Consider the following 14,065-nt stretch of genomic DNA (forward strand, 5'->3'; position numbering starts at 1 on the left):
GTCTGAGATGGAGCAGGGTATTGTAGGTCTAAGTCTACTTAATATAGCATAAAATTAAGTATCAATAGCATCTATTATAATACTGATACATAACCATGTACACGGTATACCTATAGCTTGTGTTCGTAACACTGTTCTTTGGAAACTTCAGGAACAGTAGCAAGGTGGTGCAACTGATGAGGCAGAACCATTTATGGGGTCGGACCGTTTTGGTTAACTCATCCTCCCTGTCTCTGGCTTCTGTTCTTTGTTCAGTTTTTGGATCAAGTCAAATCTTGCACATCTTCTCTGTAATCTTTATTACATAGCTCCTTGCAGTTTATAGGATTATAAAAATATGTTATACCTAATGATCAAGAATCATACTACTTATTATATAGCTCCTTGTAGTTTATAGGATCATTCATACGTCTCAATTCTCGTATCTTACCTGATTGATATTATCTTACCACTACACTGACAGTGTTTGGCATGCTTCTGACTTTGCTTGTTTAGTTAGCCAAGTAGCGATACCCTCTTGCCTTGCATTGCCTTTACATACTTTTCCTTCTTTGGAAGATGCTTCAATTCATGGAGCTTCCTTGCCAATGCCAATAGAGTGGTGTAATGTAAACGACTCACATGCAGGCTATCATATCCTATCCTATCTCAGCGATTCACAAGAAATGAACCGCCAAGTGGGTCCTTTCTTATAGTGTGTTATTGCCTTCTATTTGTTCCTTCTTTGGTTAAAGATGGTTCCTATTTAATTAATTAACTAAAGAATGCTGGCTAAGGTTCCAAACTAGTACGTACAATGATTCTCAAAATATATAGTTTAAACGATGGTCATATTGTCTTCCAATTTCAATTTTATATTACTTTTTATGTGGAGCCGCCTCTTCATGTCAAATCATATAAAAACACGATTCCTATTTGTTTTAGTTGAGGCTAATTTATACGGCTCCTATTAATACTGTATAAGAATAATTAAATATTAAATTCAATCACCAAAATTAATTTTTAATATAAAACATATATTAAAATATAAAATATATATTAAAAATAAATTAAATAATATATATTTATATACAAATATATAATAACTAATTTTAATAGTTAATTTTAATATATAAATAATATAATAATAAAATATAATAATTTCAATTAAACTTGAATAGGAATCGTCTTACAATTGTATTTATTTTCATTTCAGCAGGCTGGAGCACATAGTCCTTGTTCATTACCGTGAAACACAAGAGGTTGTGTAAATCATTTTCCTTCTTGATTTGTCCTTTTTCTGAATCTATTTTTCTGTAAAAGTTTAACTAAAAAAGGATGCTTTTAAAAGAAGAGGCTTATTCAAATGCATCCTATGTTTATAAGAGAAAGAGCTCTTTATTACAAAGCTAATTTTGATGTCAGCAACTCTTTCTTAACTCTTGAGTAACTCTTAAATAATAATTATTTTTAATATTAACCTGAGAATTATTTTAAATGACTAATAGAAATTAAATAACAATGGTTGATGATTTATTGACTCCTTTTTTAAGTTTAATTGAAAATGTCTTCTTTTTTTATTAAAAAATAGGAATGTTTATTGATTTTAATAGTTTTTATTTATTTTAATTATGGTGAAAAAGTATAAAAGTTTTCATTTATTTTAAGCTTTTAGAAAATGGTAATTAATGTGTGCACGCAAATATTTCTATTTATTTTGAGAGGATTTATTTTTCCGTTCATAATTTATTTTCTTTTAAATTTTATTGACTTTTATGAATAGTTATTAATTGGATGAATTCAATTTAAATTTAAAATTTTATTGACTGAAAAAATTTAATTTAAATTCAAAAAAAATTAAACTAATATATTTTTACATTATATTACACATTTATTCAAATTTAAATTAATATAATAAAAATTAATATAATTTTATTACGTTTTAGATCGTATCGATTTATATAACTTTTCTAAATTTTAAGTTTTAATAGTTTTATAATTAAAAATTATTAAATATTTATTATTTTCAACAAAATATATTAATTACCTTTTAAATAGACTAAAAATATACTACAAACACCTCTTTTTTTGTTTATTAGTTTGATCTCCTTTACAACGGGAACAAAATAGGTATATGGCAAAATAATAATAATAATAATAATAATAATAATAATAATAATAATAATAATAATAATAATAACATGTTATCTTGTTTAGGGTAAAAAAATGTAATTTTGAGATACATGCATGTATAATTTTTTTTATTATAAATGAGATAAATAATATTACATAGATTAATCAATATTTTTTAAATTGTATATTTGATAAATAAAATATTTAATTTATTTATTTTAAAAAATCCAAAACATTAATATAAGAGAGATATCATGATATAGTCCAAAACTTAATTAAGTATTACTAACAACCATAGCTATATTTTTGTTTTTGGCAATCGTAAATATAATTGCCTATTTACTAATCACAGTGAGTGAAAAGAAATTTTCAGTCTTTATTAGTTATTTACAAATAAATTTTCAGCCCAATACCAAAGACAGATATTGTCCAAGAGTTACACAAAACATTAATTATTAATAATTAACTTTGTAATAAAGGAAATGGAATGAAACGATATTTATGGCAGATTTTTATAAAGAAACTAAAATCCCAACGTGTCGCTCTCCTCTTTAAACACGCAGGTTCAACATGCTATGCTTATTTTGACCGTCAGCACCATAGAACTTCCCGAATGAATATAATTAACATTTTATCAGTCACAAGGTTCTCCTGTCACACTTGTAAATTCTCATTCTAGTTCAGCCTCTGACCAACCATGCTTATCAGAAGAATTAGACTCTGCGACTAACACTGCTTATGCCAGTGGTAAGAAATACAATTCATACTCTTCAGGTTATCAATATGAACAACTTTTATTACATTTCTTTGAAGCCGGAGACCTTTTAAATGCAGATAGATGTTAAGGGTTTTTTAGTGGAAAAATATAGAAGGAAATTTATTGGAAGAGCACATGCAATGCACATATGTCTTTAGTCATCAAACATTTTTATTCTTCCCACTACCAACATTTGTGTTACTTTTAGTTTATGCTGCTATGTACCAGTGTTGCCATCTTGGTTTTTGTGGTTTTTCTTCCCTTGACTAGGTATTATGTTTTCATTCCTTTTATAAACAGGATTTAATTACAATTTGATGGTTGTGAGTCATGAAATGAAGCTTCATGAGCTTAATACACTTGAATGGGATGACCTCGTGCTTTCAAACGACAACACCTCTATAGCCGCTAGTGGTAATTGTTTGTGCTCTATTACTTGTTGGGAAAAAATCTTGCGACTCTATTACTTCAAATTTACCTTCTTGCAGGAAATGTTCAATCCTTTAATCAACAAAACCAAAGTTTTCTGAAAGGGAGCTCTGGCAATGTAAGATGATATATTTTCTTTTGAATCACCATTAACAAAAGGATGAAATATGCTCTTAAAATAAAAAGAACAAACAAAATGAAATATTCAAGAATGCAGCAAAAAAGCTGCACAAAAACTACAAGAATCTGGGCTATCATCTATTAGTATCACTGAGTTCAAAATTGGTTTTCCTTCATAATTTTTGAAATCATCAACATCTAAGCTAGCTAGGTCTTCCATTCATTCATATATATGCTGCTAAGAAACATAAATGTGGTTCTGTTTTGGTAGAGCAGATTAATAAATGAACCTGCCATACATCCCCTGCCATTAATAAATTTTAATTGCAGCTATACCTCGTTCATTTTCTTTTAGCTTCACAAAGTTTAGCATTTTGATGAGCTATGTCAACCTTAATACACTCAAGTAGGTGTCCGTCACCATTGTACTTAGCAGTAACTCTTCGAGATAAATTAGAAACTCGAGCAAGAGCAAGAACAAGATCATCATGAGTCTTCCATACTTGTTGAACCTGAAATTAAGGAGGCAGAGAAGCCTGGGGCAGAGGATCAATTCATGACCCCATTGTTTGAATCAATGGACACAATAATGATGAATGATTTCTGTACAGAGTAAGTTCCAATTTTAGAACCTGATGAGATCCTTGCTCCATGTGCTGGTGATGCCTTTACTTCATCAACAACAACAACCATTTCTTCACATAAACAAGCTTTGAGATACAGCAGCACCACATACTTAATTGAATAAGAATTGACGAGGACAATGATGATGATGGGGATGAAGATAACACTAGGATTATAGCGATAAATTTAGTATGGTTAAACAATACACTAAGTTCATATTTTGAATTATAGTTGATGTATCAATACAGTTTGTTGGTGTATGGTTATTACTTATTATTATAGTTGATGTATCAATACACTTTGTTTATGTTTTGAATTATATTGACTTGCTTATTTATAGTACTTTTCTTTAGTTTGATAATACGATGAATTTATTTATTTTTTGAAATATTATAAATATTCGAATACAAATTAGATAAAAATTTGTATTTATTAAATTTATATTTATTTTGTATGAAAACAGGTTTATTTTGCAATGAAAAAATCTAAAAAGAAATCTATTTTACCTTACTGATGGATTTACAGACGAATTTTCTGTCTGTATTCAGAGTTTGAAATGGTTTTCCAAGGCTCCAATAACAGATGGAAAATCCATCGGAAAACCTATCTCTAATTACCAATGGAAAATCTGTCTTAAAATCTGTCTTTAATTACCGATGAAAAATCTATCGAAAAATCTGTCTCTAATTATCGACGGAAAATCCGTCGAAAAATCTGTCTCTAATTACAGATGAAAAATCCGTCGAAAAGTTTGATGCTCCGGGAAAATGGAAGGGAAAATTTACAGAGGAAAAATCAGTCGGTAACTAGTAAAAATCTGTCGGTAATTTACCGACGAAAAAAATTTGTCGGTAAATAATTTTCGACGAAGTTTTTACAGAGGAACAAAATCCGTCAGTAATTTTGTCGGTAACCAAAAATCCGTCTATAATATGGACCAAATTTGTCTGTAAATCTCTCTATATTAAGTCATTTTCTAGATGTTCCTAGAAATGCGTGTGTATTTGCTGCATACACGGCGTCAAATGCCACCAATCTCAAGTTTGGCGCTAACATGTTGAAAACGAAGAGATTCCACATGAATTTGCACCAAATCTTTAGAATTTAATTTGATTTTTATTTAGTTTTGAATTAAGAAAAGATATTTTTAGGCTTTAGAAAATATATTTTACATTAATTAGGATTAGATTTAAAAGAGAATATATCTTCTCCTAGGGCTTCTCTCTTCTTTTCCTTCTTCTCATCTTCCGCACTTTACACTTTTTTTTTTGTTAGGATTTGTCGCACCATGAGCAACTAAACTTCCATTATTAAGGTTAGGAGATCTGTTTATTTGGATAGATTAATAACTATTATTTTTTAGTTCTGATTTATGCATTGATTGACATTCAAGAATCAGTTTCATTTTTCATCCTACGGATTAGAATATATTGGAAAATAACTCTTTTCTAACTTGAATTCTTGTTGAATCTTAAAAACGTTATCTCACCTGAATAACAGTTTAAAACTGAATTCTCATAACTCTCTACCTATCTAAATTTAATGTGATACGTGACATAAAACCATATCGTCTTTGGATTATTAGGGTTTTATGTGGTCTATAAACTAGGATTTGAACTTAAACTCTCTAATTAGATTAAGTGACCAAGAAATTGGCAGTTGATTGAATTAGAGGATGATTAAATTACCAAGGAATAGGAATCTAATCACTTAAATTTTGCTGTGAATTGAACCTTTGCATAATCAAAGTGGTTAATAAGAATTGTTAATCCTGAAATTTAAACATTTCCAAAATCTTAAATGTTTTCTCATATAATTCCACAACCAATTTACTGTTCATTTTTTAACTCTTCTGAATTACTGTTTAATGTAATTTGAACTCAAAAATACTTCTTTTTGCTTGTCTGACTATGTAAATCACTCAACCATTGTTGTTTGATCCATCAATTCTCGTGGGATCGACACTCACTCACTTGAGGTATTACTTAATATGACCCAATGCACTTACTGGATAGTTTATGATTTATAAAATCTGCACCAAGTTTTTAGCGCCATTGTTGGAGATTGACTATGATTGACAGCTACCCATTGTTTGATTGCTTAAATTAGACGTTCTTTGCTTTATTTGTGTTTAATTTTTATCCTTTATTTTTCAAAAATTTGCTTAGTATCTTTCTTTTGTTTTATTCAATTTCCTATTTTTACCTTATTATTTTCAAAAAAAAGTTTCCCTTTTTTCTTTTTAATTTTTGAAAATTTATTCTATTTTATTTATTTTATTTTATTTTATTTTATTTTTGTTACTTAGATTATCTCACTGGAAATTCTCCTCACTCTAGCACAGAGATTCTCACTTTTTCTTGTCTTCTGTTTGTTTATGAGTAGGAACAGAAGAAACCTCTTCTTGATTTTGATCTTGAGATTGAAAGGGCCGTCAGAAGATGTCAACAACAACCTAAAGCTTTTAGAGCTTTTTATCAATGTCTTTACATTCTTCACCGTCTTTATATTTTGTTTAATTCTATGTTAATTTTAGTTTACATGCTTTTGTTTTGAGTACATCTACTTTCACCAGTAGTTTGATTTCACTCTATTTAAAGTTTTTTTTTAAAAAAAAAAATCTACCAATTTTATCTTTCATGCACACTTTTATGTGTTTCTCTTACTATCATCATTCTGTTATTTTTTTTCAACACCATCAATTACATGGCTTCTATGGTCTTCTATTACCTTCATCCACTGGAGTTACAAATTTCATTCGGTTTCATGCATAACTTCTACTTACATTTTTTCTTCTCCTCAGTTTACTTATTTAATTTATATTTTCATTCCTTCTTCTATTATTTTAATTTGTTTCTAACTTTTCACCTAAAAAGTAGTTGTCTTTTTTTTATCAATTTGATGTAAAAAAAATCTTTTTTTATCTTATCAATTTGATGTAGAAAAAATTTTTTTTTATGTGATGTGTTCTATCTTTTATTTAACATGTCAAGAATTAAATTTAACTTATTTTATAACGAGTAGTTTTTGAATCATCTAATTTATAAAAGAAAATTCACATTTTTTGTTTATTCTAAAAATAAAAAAATTAAAATTAATATTAGTACTTTTAGACTAACAGAATCAAAATAAAATACAAAAATAATTCTTGAATAAAAATAAAAATACAAAATTTTAAATTTTAAAGTATAAAATAATTATAAAATAAAAAATTTACTTAACATGATCTTTTTGTAAAATACTTTATGAATTGTCATAAATAAAAAATAAATTTTGAAATTATGATATGAGCACTATTATTGTCCACCACCACAAAAATAAAAGATGGCATATAAATACACAATTTTTTTCAAAAAAAAAATCAATAAATATATACCCAATACTCTTAAACAGTTATTTAAGTTTAAATTTATTCTCTTAAATTATTGATACCATTCAAACTAAACATACTTTAAAATTTTATGACCACCTTAAATAACAGACATAGACTTTCTCTTTTAATAATGAGCAGGTTTTGTATCTATGTTTAAAAAAAATAAAAAATAAAACTTACATAACCCAAGAGATAGAAGAAAAAAGAGAAAAAAAAATAATATAAATGATGACGCAATGAATAACTGTGTTAATTATAGTAAGATATCTGATTTTGATAACTATACTTTATAAATATGAGACTAATAGAATTACCTAAAAGATAAAAGATAGTATCATCGACAATAAAATTAAAAAGAATACACCATAATTGAGAGTTGTGCGTAAAATAAAAAAATAGCTGTAATATGAATGAAGAAAAGTTAATAATAATTATATTTTATACCAATTTTTAAAATGCAGTTATGTCAATCAATGTTTATTAATAAAATTAAAATGAAAATACGAAAATTGGACACATTTCTTTAATATATATATATATATATATATATATATATATATATATATATATATAAAAGATTAAACTGAAATTAAAAATTCTTTAGTTTTTAAAAAAATTACCATATATTGTACAAACTAAAAAGATAAAGACTTAATAGTGGAATAATGAGAAGTTTTTTTTCCATGGGACCAACGTTTTGCGTACGTGGCCAAAAACCCATGGCTAACGTTAAACAAAAATCAAACGCAACACAACCCAGTAGTGGCCACATTGGATGAAAACCAGATTTTTATTACCAACACATTCCACGTTCACAAACACGCAAGAAACAAATGCGAAAGGAAACAAAGTAAATGATTTGATAAATTGATGATGCTCTTGTCCACAACGAAAACAAGAAAAGAGAAAGAAAAATCACATTAAGATTAAGGGGAAAAAAAAGGAGAATATCGGAAAAAAATAAGCTATTGCGATTCATTCCCTCCACACATTCATATTTGCCTTATCCTGAAGAGAGTTACGTTTATTCTGATCTTACCTCTAAACAGAAAAAACAACCATGCCTTGATGAGCTTTCTCACTCTCAATTAAAACTCCATAATTGGTGTCACCACCACCATCATCACCATCATCATCATCATCATTATTACAGTTGAACATATATTGCAGTGATCATCATTATTATTCATGGCTAGCAAACTAGCTTTCACGTTAACACACCCTCGTCCATGCACTACTGCAGCTAGTTCTTCTACTATTACCCCAACACCTTTGCTTCCTATATCATCCTTGTCTTACCCTTCTGGTGGACACTTGATTCAGTTCAATGGCCGCCATTTATGCCTTCGTCGAAGGATATTTTTGCTGTCCCCTAAGGCCACTGCGGATCAACAACAACAAGGTCTCTTTGACAAACTATAATGTCATGTGTCATCGTTCTTCATTTATTTATTTGGTTATTAAAGATCTTCTTATAACCACAGATACGTACCCCTTTTTTAGTTGTTGTTTTCTCTTGTTTCAGGAAAGGTTGGAGACTTCGAAAAAGAGGTTGTTGATTCTAAAATCCTCCCTTATTGTAGCATAGATAAAAAAGAGAAGAAATCAGTTGGTGAAATGGAGCAAGAGTTTCTTCAGGCACTGCAGGTATATCATATGGCACTCACCCCCAAAAGCTTTGTGCTTAAAAGTTAAAACCTTCTTAGGCCCCTTCTTGATTATCGCAAGATAGAGATAGTCCAAATTTCTATTTGCTGAGACCATAGTTACGTGAATTCATAGATTAGGTAACGAACTGCATACAAGTTCACGCAAACTAATTTCACCTGTGTACCGGAACGCCATAAGTATACTTCCTAAGTAACAATTTTCTGTCCATTGAATTGGAGACACAGGAGAAGAGGCATTTACATTTTGACACTGCTTTTCTTACAAAAAATATATCTCAGCTATTGTGTACATGGATGAATATAAATTGTGTTGTGGGGTTTTGTTGACCAGGCATTCTATTATGAGGGGAAGGCTATTATGTCAAATGAAGAATTTGATAATCTAAAGGAAGAACTCATGTGGGAAGGAAGCAGCGTTGTTATGCTAAGTATGGAGCAACTTTTTGGCTGACACAGTAGCTGCTGTTATAACAAGTGAATTTTTTCTGAAGTCTTTCTTCATTAACTTTTAATTTGTTTACAGGTTCTGATGAACAGAAGTTTCTGGAAGCTTCTATGGCTTATGTGTCGGGAAATCCAATTATGAGTGACAAAGAGTATGATGAATTGAAAATGAAGCTAAAGGTATGGTACTTTCATCTCATAAAGGAAATTCCTTGAAAATTGATCAATCTAATTCATAATAGAAGGACAGACTATATAAGCATTTCGTGTTATCACAGCCACACAGGGTTTAGAAAAAGGTCACGTCGAGAGAGCGTAATACAGACCACCTAATCTTAACAGTTGATATCATAACTTGAACCTATGACCTTGAGATCACAAGTAAACCATTTGTTCCAAGACTTTTCTTCGTCTAAATAATAATAATTGAAGAAAAATTAGGAGTGAATGACCAAATTGATCCCGAAAAAAATTTAGATAAGACACTTTAGTTCTCAATAAAATTTTATTCTTTAAAAATTTTCGAAATTTATTCTCATCTGACAAAGTTCTTTTGTCGCTTTCGATCAATGTTTTTAATATGCATTTTAGACAAATAAATCTTTAACAAATTTTATTATAAGACAATTAGGTACTAAAAAAATACACTTTAAGACAAGTTAGTCAATCTCTTTCTATATGACGCAAAGACTAATATGTTCGACTGAAATAATTTTTAAGAAATTTTAAAGAATAAAAATTTGTTGAAAAGTATAGTTTCCAATGTGAATTCTTTTAAAGGTCAATTTGGATATCTATTAGAAAATTAACTTCCATTTTGAAAATCATAATCTGCATGTTAGCTATGTGTATTTTGTATTCCAATATGTATTTTATATTAGTAACTGATTTTGGTGGCTGATTATAGTATACCCCTAGCATGGTTGAAGACTTGAAGTCCAATTATCCAATTACATTTTGAAATGCTTGCAGTTATGAAATAGCAATTCTAGTAGTTGGAATCGATTGAAATCCTCTTCTTTGTATCCACTATGATTTTCTGATTTGATTGTTGTTTTCTAGATGGAAGGGAGTGACATCGTGGTTGAGGGTCCAAGATGCAGTCTTCGTAGTAGAAAGGTGTGAGTTATTCTGTTGTATGATCTTTGCAATGTGTAATTAACACAATTCCAATTCCATTGTTGGTTCTATCTTCCTTATAATATGCTATGGTGTGGTGTTTATAGGTTTACAGTGACCTCTCTGTAGATTATCTAAAGATGCTCCTATTGAACGTCCCTGCTACTGTGATCGCATTAGGATTGTAAGGAACTTCCCCTCTCTTTCTTTCTTTCTTTTTCACTCTCTCATCTCTGTTTTACACCTTAAAGGTTATAACAATAACAATTTCTCTTTTAGGTTCTTCTTCCTTGATGATTTGACTGGATTTGAGATCACATATCTCCTAGAGGTATACTTAGAGAGAGTCATAGAATTTGAAAGAACCTGCATTCTTTTTTGTCCTTCCTCATGATCGAATTGTTTGTTTGCGCAGCTGCCAGAGCCTTTCAGTTTCATTTTCACTTGGTTTGCTGCTGTTCCCCTTCTTGTGTGGCTAGCTCAGTCACTAACAAGTGCTATTGTCAAAGATTTTGTGATTCTTAAGGTACAAGTTTGCGAAAACTCTCTCTCACGTAGCATGTGGTTTCACGAGTAAATTCCAATAATAGTCCCTGAGATTCACGGGTTACTCAATTTAGTCATTGAAATTCCAATTTCATAATAGCGGTCCCCGAGATTGAATTCCGGGCACCATAGTGGTCTCTGAACATTTTTTCGATGATGACTCAGCTATTTCAATAATGACATGGCAACTATTTGCCACGTTGGCGTCTACAATGATTATGTTAGATGGCTAGATTTCAATTTAAATTCAATTTAGTCCCTCCCACTCTATTTAAGCCAAACCCTCTTTATTCTCTGCCAAAACTTTTAGAGGGTAACTTTTGCTGTTTCTTCCTTTGTTCTTCTCATTCTTCTTCTTCTTCATATCAATGGAAGCAAATTGTTCTCTACCTTTTTATCCTTTAACACCTATATGAATGAGTGAAAACTCCTCCTCTTTACCCCCCTCTTTCAGATCAACAATCACTCTTACACACTCACAAGTATTTTATATATATATATATATATATATATATATACTTGTTGATGACAGGTTTTCTTGAGAGTTCATTCTTTATTTATTTTCTTTCCTTAGAAAAAAAGAAACAGAAGGTATACGAAACCCAAAAAAATAGATTCAGTGCCATTGTTCCTAAATGTTTTAAATTTGCCACTTAACAAAAGCTTCAGCTTCAATGAAAATGAAAATGAAAATGAAAATAGACCAAATAGAGAGCTTGTAGGAAAATGCAACATGTTATGTAAAAAATGGGTACATGACCCTTGTGACCTTTCAAAGTGTCCCTTCACAGACCCACAATTTAATTGATAGAAGAATGGGGATCTGATAAAATATAGCAGAAGTTTAGGTAAATCAAATTGGGAGAGAGTAGAGAGAGTTAGAATTAAATAGAGTGGGAGGGACCAAATTGGGTTTAAATTAGAATTTGGCCACCTAAGCTAGTTGTTGCAGTGCCAAAATGACACATTGTTGCCACATCATCACTGAAACGGTAAGTCATCACCAGAAAGATGTTCAGGGACTATTATGATGCTCAGAACTCAATCTTAAGGATTACTATGGTAAAATTAGAATCTTAAAGACCAAATTAAGTAATCATGTGAATCTCAGGGATCATTATAAGGATTTACTCGTGGTTTCACACGTGCCACGATATAAGCTATATTCAAGTTCTATATGTGCTAACTTTTCAGGGACCTTGCCCAAACTGTGGTGCTGAAAACACTTCCTTTTTTGGGACTATACTATCAGTTTCAAGTGGAGGAAAAGTCAACAATGTCAAATGCTCTGAGTAACTATGCATCTACTCTAGCATTCTCAAATCATTGTTGTTGCTTCATATCATTCACCTTACTAACATCAAATTCATTTTAGATGTGGCACTGAAATGGTATTTGATTCAAGTACAAGATTGATTACATTGCCGGAAGGCAGTAACGCCTAAGTTTGAGGTACATTTCTAGTCCAAATTTTAAGCTCATATTATTCTCATACCAAACATTGCTTAAATTAAAATTTCTCGTTTGTGAGCCGTCACACGGTGCCTGGAGAGAACTTTGTGTTGCAATTTGTCATAGCACTCTCCGGCACGTTATGACGCGCACCAATTGAAATTGAAGATAAATTTTTGAGTAAATTATCAAAACAATATTCAAAATATTTTGTTATTAACCAAAACAATGTTGATGGATACGAAAGACAAAAGAGACCCAAAAATATTAATAAGTTTGACAAAAATCACCAAACGTCAACTGATCATGTTTTCGTTAATAGAAAACGCTGAGCTGTCTGATGGAAAAGCTTAGATGGCAAATTTAACATTTGACATGCTAAAATTTATAAAATCTCCAATTCAAATTAATATAACATTTGTCATCCTAAGAATTTCTTATATAAAATTTTTCATGTTTGTGGGCCATCATGACGTGCCCGTACCATTCTCAGGCTCGTTACGACGTGCACCAACTGAAATTGAGGATAAATTTCTCATACCTCATCTAGCCAAGGATCTGTACATTTTGAGCTTCACTGTCGATTATGGCAATAATATCCAATTAAATCTTATTGTTCATTTACACATTTTATTGGTCTATCATACAGGGATGCTTGAAACAAGTGGTCAATGGTTCCTTATGAAATTAGCACATGATGATCCACGGAAGGCCATCATGGAGTCATGCTTCTCATTGTCACAAACAACAATTGTGATCAAACTGAAACTGTTGTTTTATGCCACAATGTCCTACTTGTAAGTACATATAGGATGATTTGCATACTTGTAAGTAAAGTAATATATATGGACTTTGTATATAGCATACACTGGATTGTTCGTTGCAAGCTGAGTCATGAATCATGAGGGTGCTCAACATAATCAATGAATCTAACTTAAAAATAATGTCTGTAAGGATTTTTTTCTTTTCACACTTTTGCAGAATTTCTATGCACCAGGAAGGAACTTTACATAGCCAGGAACATCAAGAAGGATGTGACAATATACAAATATTTTTAGCTAATTCAAAATATATATTATTTCATCTTTTTCAATTAATTGAAAGACTTGAGAGGCTGAACAGGACACTAATTGTAATTAAACCTTTTTTATGCTTTTTTCTCTTTTAATTTAGTCAAGCATTTTATCACTCATGTCTAAATTTTATTAATAGGAATTTAACTAATTTAATTTGAGAAACTGACTGTCTTTTTTTCCATAGGTTTTTTCCAATCTTCAGTGTTGCAATTTATTAATGTTGTTCCAAGTTCAACACTTTGCAAAATAAAATAAATAAAAAATGATGGGCTAATTTAGTATAAGATTATTCTAAAAACAGATTCGAAAGAGAGAAATTTTGAGATTTATTTTGTAGGTTTAT

The 14,065-nt window shown here is 30.1% G+C and overlaps 1 protein-coding gene and 1 long non-coding RNA gene across 3 annotated transcripts; both read left to right on the forward strand.

Moving 5' to 3' along the window:
- The first annotated feature begins 2,717 nt into the window (after positions 1-2,717).
- On the forward strand, positions 2,718-4,375 carry LOC112805379 (uncharacterized). Its single transcript, XR_011863502.1, has 4 exons — positions 2,718-2,859; positions 3,170-3,283; positions 3,358-3,416; positions 3,829-4,375. It is a non-coding gene; the product is annotated as an uncharacterized lncRNA (long non-coding RNA).
- A 3,801-nt stretch (positions 4,376-8,176) lies between these two features.
- LOC112805386 (PGR5-like protein 1A, chloroplastic) lies at positions 8,177-13,834 on the forward strand. 2 transcript variants are annotated; one of them, XR_003203752.3, is made up of 12 exons: positions 8,223-8,817; positions 8,941-9,062; positions 9,417-9,513; positions 9,609-9,709; positions 10,592-10,648; positions 10,756-10,832; positions 10,928-10,979; positions 11,064-11,174; positions 12,389-12,486; positions 12,570-12,646; positions 13,296-13,443; positions 13,628-13,834. XR_003203752.3 is itself a non-coding variant. In XM_025847778.3 (11 exons), the coding sequence occupies exons 1-10, from the start codon at positions 8,604-8,606 to the stop codon at positions 12,637-12,639; spliced, it is 999 nt and encodes a 332-aa protein (XP_025703563.1). In that variant the 5' UTR covers positions 8,177-8,603; the 3' UTR covers positions 12,640-12,646; positions 13,296-13,590. The 2 variants fall into 2 exon arrangements, 1 of the variants encoding a protein (XP_025703563.1); XM_025847778.3 differs by lacking the exon at positions 13,628-13,834 and having other exon boundaries at positions 8,177-8,817; positions 13,296-13,590.
- Positions 13,835-14,065: the final 231 nt, after the last annotated feature.

This window comes from Arachis hypogaea, chromosome 1, assembly GCF_003086295.3.
Source record: "Arachis hypogaea cultivar Tifrunner chromosome 1, arahy.Tifrunner.gnm2.J5K5, whole genome shotgun sequence".
NCBI lineage: Eukaryota > Viridiplantae > Streptophyta > Magnoliopsida > Fabales > Fabaceae > Arachis > Arachis hypogaea.